The sequence below is a fragment of the Xiphias gladius genome, chromosome 11 (assembly GCF_016859285.1).
Source record: "Xiphias gladius isolate SHS-SW01 ecotype Sanya breed wild chromosome 11, ASM1685928v1, whole genome shotgun sequence".
Taxonomy (NCBI): domain Eukaryota; kingdom Metazoa; phylum Chordata; class Actinopteri; order Istiophoriformes; family Xiphiidae; genus Xiphias; species Xiphias gladius.
This window is the reverse complement of record NC_053410.1, coordinates 22,065,862-22,091,706: the sequence shown is the minus strand read 5'-3', so window position 1 is coordinate 22,091,706 and position 25,845 is coordinate 22,065,862. Positions and strand designations below refer to the sequence as shown.

The 25,845-nt window shown below is 41.7% G+C and overlaps 1 protein-coding gene across 2 annotated transcripts in view; it reads left to right on the top strand.

Moving 5' to 3' along the window:
* Window positions 1-2,348: 2,348 nt before the first annotated feature.
* Window positions 2,349-25,845, top strand: part of LOC120796195 (adhesion G protein-coupled receptor A3) — a 157,243-nt gene continuing 133,746 nt past the window's right edge. For both annotated transcript variants that reach the window (XM_040138689.1, XM_040138688.1), the window contains exons 1-2: window positions 2,349-3,099; window positions 16,605-16,676. In XM_040138689.1, coding sequence (XP_039994623.1) covers window positions 2,882-3,099; window positions 16,605-16,676 — 290 coding nt within the window. In that variant the 5' untranslated portion in view covers window positions 2,349-2,881. The remainder of the gene's footprint in view (window positions 3,100-16,604; window positions 16,677-25,845) is intronic.

Below are 25,845 nucleotides of genomic sequence, written 5' to 3'. Positions count from 1 at the left end.
ATTTTTTGTAGCAACGTTTCAACCTCGGCTGACTTTCTTCAGGCTAAAACACTGAAGGAGTATTGTGGTGTAATTTTACTAGGTATTTCACACCGTACAGATAACACTATTAATAATGACCGCACCATGGAACCGAAAACCCACCTGTCAGACTTGCTAAAAGCCAAAACAACAGCTCTCAACATTTTTCGCACTAAATCAGCAGCACGGCAGGAACTCCATAAAAACAGAATAAGTTAAAATGCCGTGAGTCTTTATCCCAAAAGTCATGGCGTAATAATGAGAGTCTGTCATCCTGCCGTACCGTGGCCTCTTGTGGAGCAGGTAAATATTTAGTGAGGACTGTGATTGCTGCCGGCCATGGCCTATTCATCTCTGTCACCGAGTAATAATGGAGAGCCGTGAACACTAGTGTGAGAGACGGAAAACGCGAGAACACGCTCTGCAGAGAGAGAGACTGTTTGAATTGCTTTGGTACAACCGACTCCCCCCCTCCATTGTGCACTAATGAGTCTTTATCTTGAGTTAACACTGTGATCTGGAAATATGTCAATGATAATATTTAACTATAAATCATTTCACAGAACAAACAATGTTGTTTGTGCAGATTAGTGATCCCGTTCAGAAAGGGGTTGTTGGTGTGAAAATACAACTCCTGCCAGAAAGAAAACTTTATAGAACAGACTCGTGTTCACAGATCCTGTTTTCCATTAAGTGCATACAAGTAGTTCTGTCAACAGTCATGGCTCTCATCCAAGGAAATGTTTCTGCCGGCTCCATTGGACATGGATCACTTCAAATGGTGATGTCAGCTACACCAGGTGACTTTCGTATTGGCTTACCAGGGGTCAGCGGGTGGGACTAGCCTCCCGTGCACTTACAGGCAGAAGGTACGTATACATCTGTGTAAACAAGCCTGAGTGACAGTCCGAGAGGGCGTCATGGGAGTACAATAAACACAGAGTAGGGAGAATGGAGTCCATGTTCGCCTGTCAGAAAGAAGAATAGGGAACATGGGCTGCTTGCAGGGTCAGTGGGAGCGGCTTCAAATCCTCCTTTGTGCTGTCAGGCCTGCATCGGAGACAATGTGGATAATGAGGGAGGAATTTGGCGTGGGGCGCACTGCACACATAACACAGGGGAAGCAACTTGCCCCTGCCCCAGGGAGCCCATCCAGCCAGCTGTCTCAGCTTCTGTCTCCCAGGGGCCAAACCCTTTGAAGAGACGATCCACCATCAAGAGATAGGATTGATGTCACTGGATACATTGTGTGCGCTGTCAAACTCTTCATCCTCTGATAAGAATAAGTGTAAATTTGGGGATTATGAGGCAGATAACAGGCCAAATTGTCTGTATCTGTGTCAAAAGGCATCAAACGGAACACTGGAATGGCTTTTATTGGTACAGAATAACGTGAATGAAAGTGGAATCTGTATTTTTACAACTCAATCGTCATGTTTTATAGGCAGGGACATTTATTTTCAAGTCACACGCACTTTCTCTGTCACTACAAGAACATAAAGAGACATTTTTAAGACAGCTAAAATGCTCTTTTTCTCTTTCTCTTTAGACCACTATTGAAATGTTTTAAGTTCCACTATAAAGAAGCAAGTCATTAATCACTTCCATGAGCCCAACACTGTGCTACTGCGTCAACTTGGTCACTTTCCAACTCATATTCTTTATTTATTGCCATCACCTAAATGAATGTCAGGTTTACAAGTGTGTCATTTGCTCGTAAGGTGCCCGATGCCTGCAGCAGCTTCTCATGCGGCTAATGAGAGCAGAGCCGTATGGATGTTGGCACATTAACATGACACTGCAGTGTGTAGTATAGAAAACATGTTTTGGGAGTATCCTGGTGATTCAGAGGTGATTCAAGATATGGATCGAATTTCAGTTTGTGTACAGGCCACAGAAAATGGATACATACAGTTCCTTTGCAGCTGTTCCCGAGTAAATGAAGAGTGTAAAACAAACAACAGTACTCTTCATCAAGCAGTGTAAATGTTTGTGTTTGCGAAATCATGCCTTACACACACATGCTGTGCAACGGGCTGCAGATCGCAAAGTGGGGCCCAGGGACCTCCGGGGGACCCTTGGAGGTGGCACAGTGGAGGAATAGTTGAATTTCATTGTTATTTCAGCCAGTGATTGCTGTTTGGTTTAGAGGATTGACTCCCCTTTCACTGTTGCTTCCTAGGACATTAACAATCTGCTCAGTTGTGATTTGTTGATATAAGATGTTATTTAATGGTTGCATGTGGCCTCAATTTTCAAGTTGGGATATCAAAAAGTTTTGAAGCCCACGCCGGAGCCTGTCAGGACTCGGCGGGGAGGGACTTTCTGGACCCTAACATGCGCAACAAGTCCAAGGTCGTAAGAAGTGCATGATGAGAGTGAATGACACCACGGCGTGCAGTAGCTCGGGCAGGAGGAGGCTTCTAAATCGAATCATGAGGGACAACTTTTCGCCGCAAACGCGTCTTTGATTCCCGCTGCTCCTTGGGAAGGACGTGCAGCGGTAAGATTTATCCGGACTTTGAAAGCCCGCCGTTGGAAGTTTTCCCTACGCATGCCCCTGGCACAGAAGGAAATCTGGACGAGTTACTAACAACAGAAAATGGCAAAGGTGCAGCATTTCGCAGCCCCGCGGTTCAGCTTTCCTCCCGGTCCCCATCGCAAAAGTAGCGCCGAAAGTTTGCAGCTCTTGGGAAGGCAGCAGGTGAGCGGCGGGGCATGAGATTTGGACCGCAGCTCGAGCACCACAGGCTGTACTGTGTCCTGACGGAAGGCAATGTGAAATGGTCCCGACCTGCCGCACAAGCTGGGAGGACATAACTTGAGAGGAGCGCGTACTTAGAAGAAACCTCAGTCCACTATGAGAGTGCTGAGTTTGCTGTGCGTAATAGTCGGGCTGTTGGAGTCCAGCCTGAGCAACAGAAACTGTCCCGACCTGATCGTTGACAGCTGTCACTGCTCGGCCGAGAGATCCAAGGAGCTGAGCAGGCAGCACGTCCGAGTCAAAGTTGTCTGTGATGATGTGGACTTGATGGACACCCTGCAGCCCAGCTTCGTCCCCAACAGAACCGTTTCCCTGTGAGTAGGTTTCATTAGTAGTTTCATACCACCGACAACACCTTAAAAGCCTAAAATGTCTCCCCGACCGAATTCAGGAAAATTGACTCAGATCTAACTATCTGAACTGGACTTCGCAGGATATAATAATGGAAGTCCAAAGATCTTTTTTTTTTTTAAATTATCATATCCATTTATAGAGGATAGATTCTTTTTTTTCCGGTAGGCCCTTTAGAGATCTCTCTAAAGGGCCCCTGGAGTTCCTTCAATCCCAGTTCGGGGACCTGAATTACAGGGCAAGAGCATTAAGTGCTTTAAATTGTTTCCACAAGGTTAAACAGCTTTGACACAGTTCATCAGTCTGTTACGCAGGATAAAATGGGTTTTAGAGGTCCACCCCACATCGAAAATGAAATGAATCTTACTGTGAGCTACAGTGAGCTGTCCTGCAGAAATATGATGTTATATTGATACCAGTAAGGTTCAAATATCACAGTAAGGTCTCTAAACTCACCGCAGATGCAATGTTCGCCTGCTTTATTATAGAAATAGCAGAGAAAACAACATAAAATATACAACATGATGAGACGTCACAGAGCAAATTCCTATGGAAACAATACTAATATATCATAAATAAATGATGATGTATTGCAAGTATTTGTCTTATCAATCAATCAGGTGCAAGACCTAATTGATATTGTCATGGTATAACGCGACAAGGAGCTCCTTGTTAACATGCTTGTGTTCTCCACCCTCTTCAAAATAAAGCACCACTAAATAGATCTTTATTACAGTCTAAGCATTGTGCTTTTGATTATGAGTAAGTCCCCTAATCGATGACTAACCACTGGTAGATCAATCAATTAGTTAATCAATAGAAAATGAATCAGCAACAACTCTGATAATAGATTCATTATTTAGGTCAATTAATTGAAAGCAAAAATACCAAATATTTTCTGCTTCCAGCCTCAGAGATGTGAGGATTTACTGGTGTTTGCATATAATTTTAAATGCAACATCTTTGAGTTTTAAACTGTTGGTTGGAAAAACCAAAACATTTGAAGATACCTTGTGCTCTTTCTTTCCGTTGACATATTTTAAAGATTAAATGATTGATCAAAACTAGAATGGCACTCAGTAGAGCGCAGACCTCCACCAAGGACAGTGTCGAACAACATACACCAGATTTCAGAGGAAAAAAACATTAAAATTCATAGTAAATGATCTGGATAAAGAAATAGACACGGGTGAAAACATAACCTTCTTTGCGGGGGTAAAAATAATCGACTGATTTCTTGATAATGAAAAGGATTATTATTATAACCTTTATTTAATCAGGGGCAGATCATCAGATCAAAATCTGTTTTAGGTAAGACACACAACAAAACAGAGCCAGTCACACACAAGCACATACAAACAGCATCAGAAACAGTCCTTCACATCTCTAAAAAGACTCCAAAAAGGCCAGTTTGAATCCGTCCAGTGGGATGAAACTTTCATATTTTAATGTCTTCCCAAGTTCCATATTTACTGGGTTTCAAGAGTTAGCCAGTCCTGGGATCTCCTCTGATAAGCTGTAGTTTTAAATTTCAGAAGAAAATGTGCTTTCCAGAGGCAGCCTCCGTAGGAGACATTTATAAACTAAAGTCATAGTGTGTACAGTGTGTCTGTTCTAGTTGCTAGTGAAGACCAGCCACCTCTCTGAAAAATAATCCTTATTTGCAGCCATACTGTTTGTACTTGTGAGATGGTTGGCAGCAGCAACTCATCCTTGTAAATGTTTACTAGCTACTGAAGTGCTGATTGATATAATGAGAGAGGAAACTATGCTTCATTGGGCTTTTCGACCCTTAGTGGCCCTACAACCCACTTTTGAGAACTACTGTCCCTGCGTAAGCCACATTCGAGCCTCACCTGTCTTGTCTTGTTACACTTGCCACACCTGCCGGCATTTTTTTTCCTTTCACCATGCTCTTTGGGGATATTATTTGCATTGTATTGAAAGTTATTCAAATATAAATTTTGCACTTTGACAGGGACTTTGAGAAACCTCCCTTAGTATTCATCTTTGCCTCTCCTGTAGATGAAATAGCACTTCAAACTCTCGAGAGGCTGATAACTTTCCCTCACACGTTCCCTCTCTCTCTGCGCAGGTGCACAGATTGACTGCTAGATTAATAGACTGTTTCATTCTTGGAAACTTGAGGTCTGCCTTTGGAGTGTAAAAGCAAATACTAAATGTAAAGGCCCTTGACAAGCTACAGCCGACCACTCATTCTGAACTACGAGCGCAGCTGATTAATGGCAGCACTTTGCTTACTACAATTTATTTGGAGTGGTGTTTGCTTCTGTGTAGGCAGGGGTGCTTTTGTTCGTTTAAGCAGAGAATGGTTAAAGGCTTTGTTTCTTTTCAACATGTGTCAAAGGGGGGCTGGTTTGTGGGTTGCAGGTTCTGACGAAGTTTGATTTTTAAAGTGGTCTACATACATTACATATATAATGCCAGGACTTGATGTTTTCCTTGAAATCTAACTGGATTCTCACGACGAATTACACCTTTTTCCGCTGCTCACTTGCTCAACTTGAGGTGCTGTGTATGCTGTGTTATGAGTAGAGCAGTAAAAATAAGCCTATTCCTCAGTCAGTCCTATTCCTTGGTGAACTAAATCCTACAGCTGAGTTCTCGCTGGCCAGGAAGCAGTTTTCCTGCGTTAGGAAATGTGACCTTTGTCAGGCTGAAGTGGCCTCCCTGCTCGCTCTTTTGTTTAGATGTGCTGTGCAAATAAACAGATATATCAAGGGAAGTGTGCACATACCGATCTCCCCATGTAGACTACCCAACAAATCTCCCAAATATTTCCCTGTGTGCTCTCTTCATTTTCTCCTGGTCTTACCTTCTACGTAGACAATGAGCTCCTTATAGAGCAATTTCCTCAATGACAACTCAAGCACAGTGTGTCCCGTTCACGTATACTGACCCGCATCCAAAGGTCACCTCTAATTTAAGGTAAAGATTGAGCTTTGCTTTTCTTTTTGCCTTTTATCATATGAAAGTTAATGACGAACAAAACCTGCAATAATGCAGCACCTTCTAAATATCCCAAAAACAACTTAGGAAGCAAATGAAAGAACATTAGCACAAATGCGAGAGATTAAAATGAACGGTACTGTGAATGAACTGGGGCGAGTGTGTGTGTGTGTGTGTGTGTGTGTTCGACTCGACAGCTCTGTTAACCCTGGGACCTTTCTGGTGTAATCGTTTCAGCGCCGCCAAGCAGCAGAGGCACCGTCTCTCCGCAGAGAGTAGCAGCTGGGATTGTAGCTGGCACCTGTCTCAGGCAGTGCTCTAACAGGAGGATGCACTGCCCGTCCAGGGGTGAGGAGGGACAGATTGTGGAAGAGACGAGGCGTTAGAGTGCAGATGGGAGATAGACGTGGAGAGGCAGTGAAAGAGCCATTCCAGGAATAGAATGAGTGACAGAAAGGATGCGGGGAAAGTGGGGATGGAAAGTGTTTGGTAGGACGTCACTGGATAGCTGAGACTGAGGCTGACTTGGATGCTGTGACTGGTACGAACTGATTGATTGGATGCAGAGGTGCTTGTTGCACAGTCACAGCTGATTGCAAATGAGCCTCAGAGTCTCTTCACTGCTGGAAAACTGCAAGCAAAGAGATGCACACTGTGCAATTGCATATCTGAAAACTTATAAAGTTTGTACTACAACTATTGCTGTTTGCCCTCCTGCTGAGCCGTTGTGTCGCAGCCAGACCTGGGTCACGACGCATTTGCATATTATTCTGACTATTAATTCTTACCTGCTGAGTGTAGCTCAGTGTGTGTGTGTTTTTTTTTTTCCACAACTGTGTAAATGATGCAGACGTGGAACTTTTCAGTGCTATCCTGTGATGCAGTCAAAACTTCCCTCTTTAGATTCACTCTCACCACTTTTATGGCAGCTGATGTTGGCAAAAAAAGCTCTGAAAACCCACTCTACCCTACCTGCCCCGCAAAAAATGACAGGAAGACGAAGTTAGCGATTAGCTGTTGAACTTAGTGAAACATTTAGCAGCTAAAGACAGATCTTTCTTTTTTTTTGGACTTACCGTAGGCGCAACTCAATTGTAAATGAATGTTGCTCCTCTGCTGGATGTGTAAAGAGGCAACTATTTGCTGACAAGCTTGCAATACAGTATCTACTTAAAAGGTGATAATATGTCAGTGTTGTATGCACAGCCTGTTTTCTGCTTTGCCAGAAGCAGTTATCGCAAGTTTAACTTTATGTCCCTCCATAACGGTAGCTTAACTCATCGTGCTGGCCTGCTTGTTTCCATTTCTTGTTCCAGCTGTTTTGTTGCCACTTGTTGTCTAATTTTTTCACCACCAATTTTGGCCATACATCTGTTACTTTTTTCCAAGAACTGGTAATGTTAGTTAACAACTTAATCTAGCAGTTCTGCAGATGCATGCAAGTTGCTGCTGAAAACTTTGCATCAAAACATTAATTAGTTAATTTGTCCATTTGTCTGTCTTTTACATTATCATTAAAGTTTTTGGAGATGAAAACTGCAATACATTTTATCATAGTTTTCATCTTCAAAGGTAACTTTTAGTCATGTTATATAAAAGATTATCAACAAATACTTTTCATCATCATTTTTCCACTGTACTGTTAATGTTTATGATAGTGGCAGCTTGTTGTCAGAATTAATAGAAGAACCTAAATAAGTATTTTGAAGGTTTTATTTGTCTTTTAACATTTTGTGAATTCACATAATTGTTGCAGCGCAGCCGTGGAGATGCATTTTTTTCTGATTTACTGTACTTTCTGCTGCTGTAAGTGGTCGTCATCTGGATTTGTGTATATTCACCAACGGAACCATACCAAGCTCCTCCGAAGCCTGGTTGTCTCCCATTTGAGGGAGAGAAAACGAAGGCTTTTGGTCTGGGCCAGAGCCAAATCTGGAGGTGTCTGGCATTAAGTAGCTTGTTTTGTGGGTCCTCATCATCCTTTCAGAGACAGACAGGGGCGGCTGTTTGTGGTGTCTAGAGGGAAGTGATGAGGACGAGGCTGTAGCTGTCTCCAAACCACTTCTGTAGTAGAACATGTCAGTCATCATGCCTGTGTACAGAAAGACCCATGAGAAACCACAGGCAGCATGGCTGTAAAATAACCGTGATTTTAAATACTGTGCTGCTGCACTGTATTCGGACAGTCTGTAATATCATTCTATAGCACGCTCAGGGGTCAGAGGTTTATATTGATCTGAGTGCATCCTCGTGAAAAAATCTGGCATGTCAGGGCGCACTTCATTTTCTTGTTTCTTTCCTGAAATGGCTTTCTGCATTCTCTTGTCTTATTTTTTGTACTGCTATAAATATAATTCTGTATATTCTTTTCTCCCCTCCTCTCTTATTCACTCCCTCTCTCTTATGTTTCCTTGCTGTTATTCCTTGGGGGCTTTTTTCTTGTCTGCCGAGGTGCTGTTTTTGCTCTACCCTCTTCAGAGTTCTGAGTACTTCTACATGAATATTTCATTGACATGCACACATAGGCCGTTTATATTCTCCTGGGCATTACCGCACCGATAAACCCTGTGAGCGTGCACAGCATCGAGACACTCAGAGCGTAAAATGCCTTAAATGATATGTCACACATATACATAGAGAGCTGGCTGTTAATCTAAGGAGACGTGACTAAAATGACCCTGATAAAATATATTGCATCTAACATCTCGGGCTACGAGGAGACATGCCAGTCACTTTCTCTCTCTGACTCTCTGTTGGCTTCTCTCGTGCTTATCTCCACTGATATGGAAGATTAAAAAAAAAAAAGGAAAAGGTTCATCTTTAGATGAGTGCACTCTCCAATGTCAGTCGTCTAAGCCCCAGAGGGTGTGATACTTTTAGATCTCCTGCACTTTCCCCTCTGCGACAGCTAGAGCCAAGAACATTTGCCCTTGTGTTGTCCGTGTGCTCAGGATTGGTGAGGTCAAGCCAGAGCCGTAATGCTGCTTGCTGGATGCTAGAAAAACTTCCAGTCTCTTTAATAAGTAGCCATTGACTAATGTCCTAGCCAGCAAAGGATTTGTGCTTTGTCAAGGTTTCTTCCAGGCCTCTGTGGATGTGTTATCCATACATCACTCAGAGATTTTGCAGGTCTGCTGACCTTCAGACTGGCTGTCTGAGAAGCTCTGTAACAACTGTTTACGTGGTGTGCTTTAAAGAAAACAGCTGATCAGTTTGGCCGTAGATTCACTGATAGAGAGTTCATGACTTCTGGGGGAGAGAGGGGTCTGTAAATTGTGCTATAGCCTTGAAAAACCAAGAATATGTCGAAACCTAGACTAACTCATGTAAAAATATTATATAAAGATAAATACCGTGTCTGCCAAGGATACTTCTCTGCTCTGCTTTCCCTGCCTCCTCCTTACACTGCTGAGTAAATACTAATGTTACTTAAAGGGTCATAAATTTGAGCGAGCAGAGGTGGCCAACTAAGAAGCATATTGTCTTTCCCCCTGTTTTCTGACTCATTGTAAAACAAGGTGATTAAAACCCTGATGCGTGCTGCTTCTGTTCACAGTGGGAGGCATATTAGCTCTTCTGCCTGTCGCACAGGAGCCTTGGCAATGCCTTTATTAGCGCTGTGCGGTTGTGTGTGTGTGTGTGTGTGTGTGTGTGTGTATGTGTGTGCGAGCATACGTGATCGTCTCTGCGTACATGCCTACTGTGTCTGAATCCGTGAGTCACAGTGTATGCGCATATAAGGTCTTGACGTGTGTCAGCCTGTATATTTGTCACTCAAAATCAACTCACCTCTTCCACATGTTTCTCAGCCAGATAAGCATTTAGGATAATGGTTTTTTAAAAAGATCTTGCCAAAAGTATACTTAAATATGCGACACATTAGGTTGATGAAGTTAAATAAAACACAGATAACCAGGAGATTCTGACTACTTAAAGTCACACGAACCATGATTCTTTCACTGGTGACCACTCATCACTCTATTAGTCTTCTCGGACTGCAAAAATACACAGTCCAAGTTCGATGGTACATACGTGTCACAGCTTCTTAATCCTCACAAAGGATCCTTGGCTGACCACAGACACATTTCTGTTTTCATCCAGTGTTACTTAGCCAAACCCCCCTCTGTGTATTCCTGAAGCCTGAGGTTGTGACTGCAACGTGTTGATTGAGTTATTTTCTTATAAAACATATGGAGAGCAATTTAAAAAAAAACAAACTGTATTGTGCATTGTTTACATCCACGTTTGCAAGCTAGCAGTCTCCATCTTCCATGCCTTTGTGAAGCTTGTTGCTACTCAACCAGCAGGAATGTTAATTGCGTTGCCCGCGTGCACATGCATCCGCTTTTGCATAATAAAAACAAAAGGGACCTAAAAACATTGCCCCATAGGACTACTAGTGGTCAAACCTCCAAGGGTTACCTTTAACCAGTCAACTGCCAAAAGTTTCGAGAAGTTACCCATAGAATTAATGTTTATTAGCTGCAGTAGATATAATCTGCTGCCAGTGACGTTTGTACTTTCAATGAGTGAATGCAAAAGTCTGGCTACACATAAGAAGCTTGCAAACATTATGTTCATGGTTTCTGCATTGCTCTTTGATAATAGAAAAGAATGGGGAGATAAAAGGTTCGATAACAGATTCCTTAGTCTTGGACCTTTGCAAATCTGGGTATTTTGCAGGCTGCAAACTCTACAAAACTCTATTCAGGACTATATTTCCGATATGCCCAGTTGCTTCCTGTCAGGAGGGTGTTGCTGTGAGCTCTTTATTAGCCCAAAATCCACCAGTGACACACAGTGTGAGTTTGCAGTATAAGTCAGTAGAGCCACCAATCCTCTCAGCAATAATCTCTTTTATTGATGACTAAAGATTTTTTTTTTTTATTATTCTTAAATACTACATTTACCACCAATAATAAATCACATAGTCTTACCTTCAGTGCCGAAATGTTACATTTCTAGCAAAGTTTCCCTTTTTAAAAAAAAAATGTATTGCACCCTATTGTTAATTGGTGCCACTACAAGGAATAACATTTTCTTCACCGTGTAGTCTCGAAGGGTGGCATCACAGGCACTGTCATCTAGACACCATGCAAGACTCTGTTCATACGTACATCTGTAGGTCACCCCCGAAGCAATGTCTGTTTTCCACCCAAGGTCAATGTTAGTAGATGAAATACGTTATTCCAGTTGCTGTGTCTAGTAATTTAATCTTCTAAAACAACAGAGGGTTTGGCTGTAGGGAGAGAAGTGGCTCGAAACCTTGAGGCCAGTGGATCCACATGTTTGTAATAGTTCACATTGTGATCTTTACTCCACTTGGTCCTCATGATTGGTGTGTTGGATGGCATCTGCTATTTTTGTTTCTGTTCTCCTATAATAATATAGTTGGATGTCTCTGGTGCATGGCAGCCAGGCCAGTTTCTAGAGCGGTGACTTCTTAGCTGGACCTCACAGAAATACACCAGCTGTGGCGTGGAGGGAGAATGAAAGCCAGAGTTCCTGTTTTGAGGAAGAGTTGATATAAATCTCACTTACCGTGTTTAATCACTCCAACTGTGGCCCCACAGCATTAGGACTTAATCATTCTGCGACTTTGGAACTATTAGATTCAGGACTGCAGCTATAAATTATTTTCATTATTGATGAATTGGTTGATGTGTGTCTCTAAAATGACAGAAAATAATTAATCCTCATCACAAGAGCCTGAGGTGAGCCTAAGTTCAAATTGCCTGTTTGCTATATGGGAGAACCGTGAAAATGCAGCATTCAGTAGATATACATGTCACGCTATGGCTGGCGTAGGAACAGAGTAAGCAATGACATAGACCATTTGCTGCAACCCACAGAGACAATACTGAATCCATGCTGTCCACCCTCACTGAAAGCAGCTTATCCGCAGTGAACATAATTGATAATCTAAATAGAGAGTTGGAGGGTTGCTCCAGAAGTTTGTCAAGGGCTGTTTACATAATGTTCATTTCTGTTTTTCCTGTGATTTCCTGGATGTTACGCAGAGGACTAAGATAGGCATGCAGAGGTCGGCAAGCAGACGCAGACACACACAAACACACACATACAGGCAGCGTAGCACAGCACAGGACACGCTTGAGTTTGCACAAACAGAGGCTGCCTGTCCCTGAGTGGGGCATCCGTCCGCAGAGGGAGGTGTAGCGGTCTGGGGAACAGAAGAGACACGGGACAAAACACAGTGACAGCATTGGTATCCCATGATCTCAGTGTTGACTAGCTTGACTTCATCACTCCATCTGTACGTGGCTTTAAAAGGAGCTGCTGCTGTTTTTCAGAACTTGAAGTGTTAGCGTTTAGAGTAAGACTCTGGAAATAATAGAATAAACTCCACTTGGCCCCTGAAACTGAAACTATTATGGGGGATTTGGTTGTTTTTCAATAAATCTGTGTGTGAAATATTGTGAAATCGACCAATTCAGTCTTCCAAGTAGTTTCTCACCATGTCCAGTGGACTCCATGCTGGCTTTATCTGCTGCAGTTCTCTGCTGTCAGAGAGCTTTGTGTCAAGATGAATCCAATCTGACAGAACCCCAGCAGAATATTGATGTCTGGATCAACAACAATAAAAATCCATATGAATTGTTGCTTACTCACTTTTGCCTCCCTAAATGGCTGCCTGTAAATCTTATAGTCCATTCCCACACAGCTTAGGTACTCTGAGTGATTTGTGGAAAAGGAGAGGTATTTTGCACACTGAATTTTTCAAGCTCCCACCTGTTTGGTCCAGTGTTCAATAAACCCCGCCCCTGAGGAGTGAGTGTCCAATAGCAACTGTAACTAGCCAAGGCAGGCCTGTCAATCTTAAAGATTTGTTCACATGCTTAAATGGTGCACATGGGCTCTAATGATTGCGATATTTGGTATCTAAAAAGTTTTGAGGGTGACGTCTTTACTGTCACCTTTCCAAAAGCAAAAATACAAAAGCAAACATTTGAGAATGGATTAAAAATTGTTACAAACTGCAAATATTAGCATGTCCAGCTAGCTAGCTTCATACCTACAGTGTTAAGTTGTCCTTACAGTATTTCTGAAGGTAAGGGGCGTGTTAGCAGCTAACAGTGTTATTATGTGTGGTTACAGGTTACAGTGAAGATATACACTGTAAAAAAAGCCAGCCTATATCCTAACTGGCGGTCGTCAATTCTTCTGATAAAGTTCACAGCCGTTGGCTAGAGATTAAAACACTGCTTTTGTTTCTTTCTGAATGAAATCAGAGACCTATTGTTTAAAAAAGTACTGCAAATTTCCAGTGGTAAATGCGCCCCTGTTATCACTATCAACTCCATATGTGCTTTGTGCGACACTGGAGAGCTTAATAGGCTCTGCTGATTGTGTCTGGCACATGTACCCCACTCTATTCATTTCAGCTTAATTTTCCCACTTTGGGAGAGGCCCAAATGTAAATCCAATCTTGGATGTTGACATGAATTTGCTGACACAAGTTTGTGTCTATCCTGCCCTTTTGCTGAGAGGGAACTTCCTGTCTTGATTTCTGCTTTTCCTGCCAAGACAACTGTTATCTCTCGGGGGAAAGCTAGGTACTTTCCCTAAAGAATATGCACAAGCAAGCTTGTTAAATTAAGTAACAAAATATACCGGCACAAATGAAAAATATACTTTGTTCCCAAAAGTTCCTGAGAATTTTTCTTTTGTCCGGAAAAATACACAATTTTCATACATTCTTGTGTGCAAAATGACCAGATGTTGAGCTCTTTTTTTTTGTGTGTCTGTTTTTGCAGTGTGTGAGTCTCCACCGTGATATTTTCAGTGCACACACTTGCGCTCTGCTCCCTAGCAGTTTGGCCAAGCAATTTGCCTGTTCAGCACAATGCATTGTGGGATCCCACTGCCTAATCCTAGGGTTAAAATTGAGTATACGTTCCCTGCAGCCATAATGAGCGCTCTGTCGTCACAGAGGAGACTGGTGACACTTCCCAATTACCCCTCTCTCTCTAAACCTGGCCAATCACTCCCAGAACCCACCTTGTTAAAAAAAGATGGGAAGGTTATGGTGGGAAATTACCTTGTGCAAGTGTGTGTTTGTGTGTGTGTGTGTGTGTGTGTGTGTGTGTGTGTGTGTGCGTGTGTGGTCATATGCTGACAGGAGACATGCAAAATTAGACATGCAAAGAAGGGCTCTAACCAGCAGCTGGCATGCACATATCCACAGCATCACAGAGACAGAGCAGCCCTGCAGCAGATGATTTAAGAGCTGGCTGGAGAAATCAATATTTTATCAGACATGAAATCCAGAAACGCTGTCGAAGTTGTATTTAAAATGATGTGAATCTGGGCTGTAGAATAAGCGCAATATAAATCATTAGCCGCTTGCACTGTTACACTGTAGCTTGCAGCTCTGTATAAAATTGCGTGTGTGTGTGTGTGTGTGTGTGTGTGTGTGTGTGTGTGTGTGTGTGTGTGTGTGTGTGTGTGTGTGAGAGATGAGAGGGAAAGAAAAATTTTAGATTTTAAGATCGAACTTTTTAGCAACAAAACTAAGACCACTAGTTTTTGACTTTAGCAAAAGGGGATCAGGAATTCAATATGTTTAAACTACAAATGCTCAGTATTTCTCCTGTCACAGAGGTATGTGATCTCATATATTTCCAGCTGAGCCCTGTCCACTTAAAACCTGTGAGATTAGCTCAGACAAAACAACACGGGCAAACAACTACCATGTGAAATAAATTCGTATGTTATAACTTTGGGGGAAAATATTGTTTTCGTGGAGAACCCTTTCACCTATAGTGAGCGGCTAATTTATATTTCTATTTTCAAACTCGGGTAATTTATGACTGTGCTGAAACTGTATTATTGGCCTCTATTCTATTTCATTCTCTATGCTCCTGTTAAGCTAACATTTTGTCGTCCTCATTTAGGAGGTTTAAGTGTTGTGTAGGATTAAGACTTGTAGGGTTGTAGTCAACCAAAGAAAATCTGGGTCGACTGAAATCGTACCCCCTCTTCAACCAATCGATTGGTCGCGGGGAAAAAAAATATGCACGTTATCTGTAGATTAAGTAAATCCCCACAGTGCAATTAGCCGAAATGAAATATAAACAAACATAAAAAGCTAGTATGAAATGAAAACAACGGACTCAGCGCCGGCCAGCGTGCAACTGCCTATATTCATTCGATTTCCAAAAATAGAACTATACCAACACAAGAACTACTGAGGAATATACACACAAAGCCTCAAGCGTTAAACATCAAAGTTGACGGAGCATCCTAACGCAGACAAGTTAGCCTACTGTTTTTAGATGATGTGCCATGTTGACTGTTGAGCTGTGATACACAAATTGCTGTTTGGAAAGTTGACACTGGACTTTTTGATCGTCCGTTTTGACAAAATGCAGCCACACTGACGACTTCTTTGACATGGTATCAATGAGTTTGGAGCCGACTCTGAGTGAACGTTCAGTAAGCGTTATATAAGTTAGACCTATCAGCCTCCATTAGGTCGGGAGAGTTCGAAACAATCCTCCTTTATAATAAATAATGGATTTATCCTGGAAGGCTATTCAAGTAGTGCTTTTTTGCTTATGAAGAAAACACTGGTGATTGTCTGACCAATGAGAATTTGGTCAGACGAGAACATATCGACCAATCAATTGACCAGTCGACCAGGAGACTACAGCCCGAAGGGCTAGGCTTAGGTTACAGGTTAAATTTAAACATAGAGTATTGAGGATTAAGTGAGTTAGAATAAATACTATCAACAGAAAGACCTCACGAGTATAGTAATATAGGTGTAGATGTGTGTGTGTTTGACGGAAAGCTCAAGTCCCAAGGCCCAGTGTGTTGAATAATGTGACAAGATTTTGTGTGTGCGTTTGTGCCTGCCAGTAGCACCCTATGGGACGTCCTGTCCAAGCACGACTTCTCTTTCCTTGCCAGAGAAATGCATCACTTGATAAACATATAGTTTCTCATTTCACCATTCAGCACAGACATAATTCATCCATAAGAGGAAAAAAAGGAAACGTAGTGAAGGCCGTCACTGAAATAATCAAAATAGAGGAGCTGCATCACCTCGGAATATTAACTCATCACTTAAAGATCCCTGTGGTGCGTTTCATTGATTTGTTTGCTGTAATGTGAGAAATGGGTGACTGAATTGTGCTGAACTGGCATTTCTTTAAGCTTTTCTATTAGGCTGATATTTTGACATGGAGGAGGGGAGGACGGGGATGGCTTGGCTCATTACCTATCCTAACCACAAACGGCAATAAACAAGACGGAAACGTGGCCGGGATGAGTAATTTACGGCCGCAATCTCATCAGACATAAATCTTTATCTCTTGCCAACATATTGACAGTCAGAGGATAAACAATTTATCAGGCCTTTGAATAAGTGATTTTCTGCAGCTTTATTTTTGTGATATTTACAAATGTGCCTGCCTTAACTCGTTCTGTATGCTCACCTCGTCTCCTCCCTCTCATATATTTTGCTCCTAAACAGAAACCTGAGTAACAACAAGATCTCCCTGCTGAGGAATGGCTCCTTCTATGGCTTGGCTGCCCTGGAAAAACTGTGAGTACTTAAATCAAGCTCTCGTAACTGTTTTGTCTTCCCCAGAGTCTTAATGGCTGTCATCACAGGAGTGGTATTGCTCTTTAGCAGGGAAAAGGCACAGGGGGACATGGCGGGAATTAGGAGATCCTTGTCAGGGTTCACCCTGCAGGAGTCTTGCCAATAGTTTTCACCTTTCAGCCCTTGTGCTTAACCTCAATTGCCACGGTAAATGTCTTAAAGGGATAATATACAGCATCATATAAAGGCCTAATGCAGAGCAAAATCAGTGAGCTTAGACAGTGTGACTGACTGCATCGAGTCCTTGTCGATGATTCTCACAATGTATGCGATGTCCCAGAGGGCTGTATGCGTGCAGCTTGATGATGAGCTCTATGATGGCTGCCCTGGCTCTTCTGGCCTGCCCCCTCAAGTCAACTATTGATTGCTTTCACCTCCTTCCAGCCGGGCGATCACTGCCTCTCTTCCTGATGGCGACACTGACATTGGCTGATGATGAGGAAATCAGAGAGGGGCTGAAATCACGCGCAGAGGATGGCCTGATAACTCTCTCCCTTTCAGTCAATCATCCTCAGATAAAAGCATGCACACTCCCGCTCACACGCAGAGGCACACATATTAAGCTCACACACACACACACACACACACAAGCTACATCAGCAACTGCTTTGAATATTATTACAGTCAGTTTGGCCCCTGCCTCCCTGACAGTTAAATTCAGATTGGAATAATGTCAGTGGAATAATTCTGCCCCTCTTCCACTCTTTTGTGGGTGCCTGTGTCGCCAGTCAACCTACAGGATGATGTCACCTGTCTACCCGGGCCTTATTAGTGCCATTAAACCTTTCTACCCTTGTCCTTCCAGCTCCACTGGAGTGATGGGGAGATGATTTGCAAGTCTTTTAAGGACACTCAGCCAAAGGTTTACCATGGCTGACCTCTTGGAGCAGCGGTTTGCGCGCCCTATCCCTTCCTTTACCTCACTCTCTGGGTACAGCCTGTCCACCCCTCCTGCCACATGCAGCATTTGGCAGAGATATGCCTGTCGCTAGCAGTTGATGCCAAGCCAGGTAGCCTAGTGAGTTGAAAGTGGCGGCCAGCTGTTCTCTCGTCTGGCCCAGCAGACTGACTGCCTGCCTGCACGGCTGGCTGACTGACTGGATCTGAGGGTTGTGGTGAATTGCCAGTTGATTGACAAGCTTAATAATGCATGTGTATATGTTTGCACCAGTCCTGCTTCAGCCTTGGACTCAGTGTACTTCAAAAAACAGACCTGTTGGGAGAGGAATGGAAACATGGTGAAACTACACAACATATTTTCTTGTTTGCCACTGGTGGGATCTAGCCATGCAGATAATTTTGGTTTAATTTGTCCTGGTTTTGAGACATTTTTCTACCTCCACCCAAGGCAATGGAGGTGAAAGGCATTTCATTGCTCACAGCCTTTAAAAGTTTCTACAGCCATGCTAGCAGCTCTATGAGGCTGTATTCAGGCACAGACAAATGAGAATTTTTACCTGATGATGGCACTAGTTGAAAAATTAAAGAAACACCACAGCTGTTGCACGTCATCCTGAGGCAGGCAAGCATGAATGTCTGTTCCAAATGTCATTGCTTTCCACCAAATAACTGTTGAGACATCTCAGTTTAGACCAAAGTGATGGACTGACCGACTGACAAACCTACACTGACATCTCTAGAGGCACGCCGCTGGTGTGAATAAAAATTCAATAGCAAAAATGTTTTTCCAGTTACTCTGGATAAGCCTCAGAAGCCATAGTTTTCATATAGGAAGTATATATATTTTTTTGCTAGAAAGTAGCTCCAGTGAAAACTGTCCACATCCTGTTCTGTGCCTTATTTAAAGTAACATTGTTTATGGAAAGACTCGCTGCTTTTGGATTTCATAATGTATACTCCGACACTTTACTATTGGCTTTCTATAAAGTTGTGGGCATTTGTGCAGCAGAGGTGAAGATATTCTGACTTTTAGTCCCTAGTCTGGATCCCTACATGTCCCACAATGCAACCAATGGCTTCTTTTTGTTAGACTCTTCCTGCCAGGTATGTAAATGCCAATGTCTTTCAAAACCCATGCTCCCAGTTTGTAATGCAAGCTTACTGTTGGAAAAAAATAAAGATTTGATCATAGATTTTAAGAAGCTTTTCCAGAACCACATGCAACAGGCATACAACTGTTGTCACGGGCTGAGTATCACTCCTTGTGACGAGTAAACTGACCTTTATGTGTAAAATCTGTGGAATGTCATTCACCCTAATTGTAATGAGGGTGTAAAGCAGGAAGCCCTCCATAACCTCACAGCCAAGGCATTTTTTTAGCTTTGCAACTTACCAGAGCTCAGCTCAGTCCTAATAATTATCATCATCATCACGGCATTCGTGGACTGTGCACAGGCACATCAGCAACTTCATTAATTCCCCAAGGAAAACGCTTTTAATGTGATTTTCCTCTATAGCCTAGATAGTGTCCTTTAAATGGAGGCTCCCTGTATGTTGGATGATGGCCTGAATCGCCTCATATGGACACAAGCCCATTACCATCAGCCAAACCGGGTCCCATGGGAGCAAAGCCGGAACAAAGCCCATCACTGTTCTCTGGTCAGGACACTGAGTCTAGCTTTTGCCACTTCATCATGGGTTCCCATCGATGAGGCCCTCAGTGTGTGAAGTCTGTGTGAAACAGATGAGGCTGACATATTTTCCTGTTCTCATACGGATTATCCTGCATCAAATTTGACACTGTGGTATGATAATATGTTTATGGATATATTGGATTGAAAATATATCTAATTGAGCAAAATAAGATTATTTTTACTAGACCTACATAAAATATAGACACAACCCATATCATATAGAATGAGTCAGAAGACGTGCTGCAGTCTGCCTACACACTTTTCACACCTAGGATAAAAATTAAATTTAACAGAAGATTGATTTTAGTGTTAGACAATCCAACATTAACTTTAAACTACACAATATAAACTGCACCTAAAAATGATGTATTGATATAACCATTAGGTAAAAGTATTTTTAGACTGTAGAATGAAGACGCAGCTCTTGAAATAAGCACACTCCCATTTGCTCCAGGCATATTGTGTATCATTGGCTTTGGAGACAAAGTATTATTTTTATAGTTACAGTGGTGGATGTCACAGTACTTTCACTCTTAGCAGACTGTCTAAATGTTTTTTATTGAGAGTAGCGGGTCTATTTTTTTATCTGTTTGACCAAACGTTATTTGTCTAGCCTGAGAAATTTGGAGGCAGACTGAATAGACTGAGCGGAAAACGCTCAGGGCAGTATCAGAATTCGGAATGACATCTGCAATTGCTCATTCTGAAAAGTAGATGCCAGGGGTGTGAGGAGACGTCCTTTAAAGTTTTGCAACTCCTGTTGTTCCCACCAACGAAGTGACGTTGATTCAGTCTTCCTTGTGAACGCGTCTCCTTGGGCGGTGATTGATGAGGGCGTGGCAGACCGCTGAGGGACACATCCTCCGGCTGGCTGTGCATAACAATGGATGACAGGGTGAAGTCCAGACTCAGAGAGCAAAATGCAGGTTGGAAAAGCTCAATGGCGACATGATCATAAACCCAACTGACCCTGGGGTTATCCTCAGTGGGTCAAAGGTCAGAGGTTTGTGGCAGGGACAGCAGAAAAAAATCACAGTATTATTGAGCCATTCGAATCAATAATACTTGATTAAAGTAGAAGACCACTCAGACTAAAATTTTAAATACATATCAATATGTCACTTCTGTCAATATTCTTATTATACCTGATAATTAAACACAAAATTAAATGTAAAATTAATTGTGAATGTAATTTTTTTGCTCTAATACTCAAATTATGAACCATTTCATTATACACCCTTTACTTATATAAACAAACTACATGTACATCAATTTTTCTATTAAGAACACTGAAATAGTGCGATTAATTCATCTGATTAAACCCCCCAGTACATATTTCTAACTAACTATGTTTTAAGTCATATTTCTGTTTAAATTTGTATTCTGCCTCAGCATCTGTATGCTTCGTGGTAGTTTGGATGTTGGAGAGCAGTTTGCTATTGCAGTGGAAGTCTACATTTTCCAGCTCTTCATTTATCACGCAAAAGCGTGGCTGTTTTTTCTGTTTACCTAAGAGAGGACATTAAGTAAGATGAAGCCTCAAGTGGGTCAAAGCGAAGCCTTGAAATATGAATGGTTTTATTGTTATTTTACAGGAGACCATTAATGGGTCACAGTTGGGGCGAAACATGTGAGCAGCATGGGTGTAACCAATTTACTGACCAAGTTTGGAGAGACAGAGGAGACAGATTCTTCTACTGTCTCGCCTCTGCTTCACTTCTCTGGGCTGTTAATCACAGATTGTCTCCTACAGTTAAAAAGTAGCAGACAGATGCTGTAAACTGCATCATAATGTAACAGAAATATTTATCATAATTATTTGCAGCTCGGGAGTATTGGGAGTTGTTTCTTTTCCCTTTTGTGTTATGCTATTTAAAAAATAGCAAGAGAGCAAGAGGTCTTGCATCAAAGGCAGCTCTTAGAAGAATTTGCTTCACACTCTCCTTGACCTTTTGCTTTCTTCTGATAGAAATATCTCACACTGATGAGAACAGTAGTTCCAAAATCGGATACAGCTGTGGAGCCTATAACAACGAAAATCTTCCTCACAGTTCACGGTTTCTTCGAGCTTTTTTTCTTTATCTGCTGTAAAACTGCTTCTGTTGGTTTCATGTGACGGTTTTAATTTTGAGTGTAGGCTGAGATGAGGATATCTTTACATAAGTGACAAGTTTTTTTTTTTTAATTTTTTTTAACTCTGTTCTGTTCTTCTAAGGCAAATGTGAAATCTAAGAAAATCACAGCAAATATCCCATAAGCACTGCTCATCCACCCACTAGGAGTAAATCGCACTCAAGCGGTGTTTGAGAAATGTTTAATCATCGCCCCAGCTGGGTTCAGACTGTAGAGATGTTTAAGTAGCAAAGACTCACATCTTTTCTTTAAAAACCTGTGTAATTTTAAATATACTGAAAAAATAAAAATAATAGTAATTATTTTACTATTAATGCTAATTATAACAAACTTTACATTGATGGGTGTTGACTGTTTCAAATAGTCCTATCTGATTATGTGGTTTTCTTGCCAAGAAGGTTCAATGATTAATATATGCCCACAGGTCCTGTCTGTAATATTTCCATAATGCAAACACACATAGAGAAAGTCCATTGTTGTTTGATGCTCTGGCAACAGTAGGTACAAGGGTGTCACAATGCCTGTCAACACATGTATTTACAGTCCGGTAGGTGGTTATCTGTCTTGGTGAGTGTTTGCTGTAATTCAAAACTTGTGGCCAGGCCTTCCCTCAAGGCCTCTGCAAACTGACCCATGAATATTTAACACGTGAATAAATGCTTTTAATAAACACATTCCACATTAGCATCAGGGTTGGTGCCAATGTACACTTAGACAAGTTAATGACAGAGCCAGTTGGAGTTTTTACAGGAAGGATGAGAGAAGTAAAGTAAGGAATTTTCTGCATGCTTTTCAGTTGCAGTGCTGTGAAAAAAACACAAAAAATTGGGTAATATACTGTATAAAGTATCTGACCTTATCCTAATATGGAGACTGCCTTGTAAAAAACAACCCTATAGGTCATCTGGGCAAGCAGCTTATTATGACCCATAGCTATGTTTTATTGTTAGGTGACCTCTAGCAGCCACAGTAATTATGACAGGAGCAAAGGAGAAAGTCAGGTGACGTATATAGAGTGACTTAGTCCATGTTATGAGGAGGCGGGGGTGGATGGATGGGTCGACAAAACACAGGACTCTTAACACAGGAGACCGCTATTTGTTTCCCGTATTTTATCCATGACCCATCCACAACCTTAACTGCGTGTTTATTGTTGTAACAATGATGACAATAGGTCTTCTAACCGTAAGCAAGTACTTATTTTACCCCAAACCACAATCTTTTCCAAAACCTAAACAAGTAGTTTTTATGCTTAAACATAACCAAAACTTCTATTATTGTTACAACGATGCCAAAGGTTTGATACGCCTGCTGCGGGTATGCTCCTATGGGTCGTATTCGAGGGTAGGGACAAGTGACCTACAGTAAATGGTTGTTAATATGGTCGACTTGTTATGGTATCTCCACTCAGGCTACAACTACTGATTATTTTCATTATCAATTCATCTGTTAATCCTTTTTTTGATCAATCATGTCGTCTATGAAAAGGCCACAAGAGTCTAATGCCATGCTAGCGGCAACATTAAACTCAAAATACAGCTGAGCTTGATGGGAATGTTATTAGTTTGCATCCATCCAATAGTTATTGGGACAATTCACTCCAAACCACAATTGTGAACCTGATGTTGGTGGAAAAGCCATGAGAAAACGTCTAGGAATCATGAAAATCAGTAGGATTTGTTCTTTGGACATCATGAATGTGTGTACCAAATTTCCTGGCAATTCATCCAATAGTTGTTGAGGTATTTCACAAAAAACATAAATATCAACCTAATGGTGGCACTAGATGTAGTGTCAAGGAATCGTCAAAATTTGCAGGCCTGACCATGAATATCTGTACACCTTTTCATGGAAATCCACTGAATAGTTGTTGAGATATTTCAGTCTACAGCAAAGCGGTAGTTGGTCCGACAGACTGACAGACTGCCTTTGCCATCCCTAGAGCCGCGGCACGAATGTGGCTGAAAAGGTGCTCTTTCAGGTGTCTTGTTTTTCCAAACCGACAGTACAAAACCCAAGATATTCAATCTACATTTATATTATAAGACAAAGGCAGGAAATCTTCACAATTAAGAGGCTGGAAACAAATATTTGGCTTTCTTTCTGGATTAAAGAACTGAAACCAATTAATCAATCAATTATCCTAATTGACAGATTTTCTGTCAGTTGACTAATCAAGTAATTGTCTTATTGTTTTAACTCTACTCTCCCTTTTCAAGACTAAAATAGGATTTAAAACTAGGTCAAATTTGAGTATGTATTTATGTGGGAGAGTGTGTGTGTGTGTGTGTCAAGTGTTCACTCTGCCTGATGATTATCCGTCTGATACATGTGGGGTTCTCCTTGTTAACTGGACAAAAGGTGCCATTGCACCTTGTCTGTACAGACAGTCAGATTTAGACACCAACGTGCCACTGAGAAGTATTATACTAGTTATAATAATGAATGTATGTCATTGTCTCATTTCATTAAGTGTGCATATAATGGAATACATCATGCAGCATCACTTTCCATTTGGATGAGTGCCCAAGTGGCCACAGCGAGCTTTAGTTTTATTTGCTTATGTACTTCATGCAGAATTTGACCCTTTCTGAATCTTATGGTATTCTGATAATTACATCCACACTGAGATCCATTTAATGAGACTGTGCATGATTAAATACTGTTTGCTATCAAAAAAAACCCCCAAAAAAACAGCGCCCAGGCTGGGCCTGGAGCACGTGTATGGTCTGGTCAGTGTGTGTCTGTGCATTTATACTCATAGTGAGTGTACGTGTGTGCACACCTCCGCATCAGTGTGACTGTGTCATGTGGTAATCATCTAGATTCAGGGAGGAATCTGCCCATTAGTGTCACATAGTGAACAGGCTGTTATCCTCGGGGTCACATGGCTCGGGAGAAATTGAGCAGGCTAAGATATACAGTGCAGTTTGAATTAATTGGGAGGCAGTTCAGTAGCTTTTCAAACATTAACCACAAATGGTGGAGTTTATACTGGGGGTTGCTCCTGCTCTTCAAACATGCAGGGCTGGGGGAGTAGAAAATGGTTATTGTTTAAACATTCATCTCATTTGAGCTGCTCCAGCTGTATCTACACTGGATTTGTGGAGCAAGTCTCCCAGAAGGTAGTTATCATTTATTTGTATGTGTGCCTGTACCATAAATTCTCAAACTGTGGCCAGGGCCTTTGTTTACCTCCACTGAAGAGAGAACCAGATTTTTATTTGAGATGGGGTTTTATCAGAATCAGTACTTAGATATTATTTCCCCTGCTCTATAAGTATGTTTAATATACCGGAGTCAGAAGACTTCCTGTTTTTCTGATTTGCTCCACTTTGCTGTTAATATGTTGTTGCTGTATGTTTCTACAGCAAATGCAGTGCTTTGTCTATGAATTTTACATTATAAGCCCCAGGTGGCATAATCACTCTCTTCCCTGGCAGGCCTCTATTGTGTAACATTTGTGTGTGTGTGTGTGTGTGTGTGTACACAGGAAGTGTAGCGTTTCATTGACAGCAGCATGTCAAAGTACAACTAAATAATCAGCCTGAGAGGAGTCCAGCATTTGTGTTGAAATGAGAAAACTCATTCACTCATGGGTAGGGCATTACCATGTTGTGGCACCGATGGCAATAATGTTGTGGAAATAAAGATTATGCTGGATTTACAACCAGTAAATTTTATTTATTCTTTTGGCGTTTATTCAAGTGTTTTTCTGTTTTGTTTGAGAATTCATGCGTATGCTTGTGAGCATGTGCGCATCTACTACGTGTGTCATTATTTGATTTTGTACAGGGCCCTTCTGTAAATTGTTGGGGTCTGGTCAGACAGGTGAAGTTTTATGTTAATGACTTACGCACACACACACAAAAAAAAAACTCCAGTTTCATTGACCTTATTAACAGATGAATTTACAGGTTATTTTGTAAAAGCAGTTTCAGAATCCTGTATATGCATGAATTAGTTAGCTTGGTTGTTAACACAGCAAGAGGGTTCAATCAGCCACCTGAATTTTCAATGTGGAGTTCCTCCAACAGTCCAAAGTTATGCAATCTGGGTAAATTGAAAGTTCAAAACTGCACAGAGGTGGTTATTATCTTCAGCTCCTTGCAGCCCTGAACAGGATAAGCAGTTAAGAGAATGGATGGGTGGAAACCTGAATGACTGTTATTGCTAACTGATGTGTGGATTTTGAATGTAATGACTGAGAAGAAATGTGGATCCCAAGGCCAGACGAGTTGGGAACCACTGAATGAAGTTACAGTGTACACAGCAGAAGGCTTAGGACAAGTAACGGCACCCTTGTTTGTGTGTGTGCGCACAGAAGGTTAAGAGAGGGAGACCTCTTGAGGTCATGACCGTCAGTGCTACTTCTTCCGATA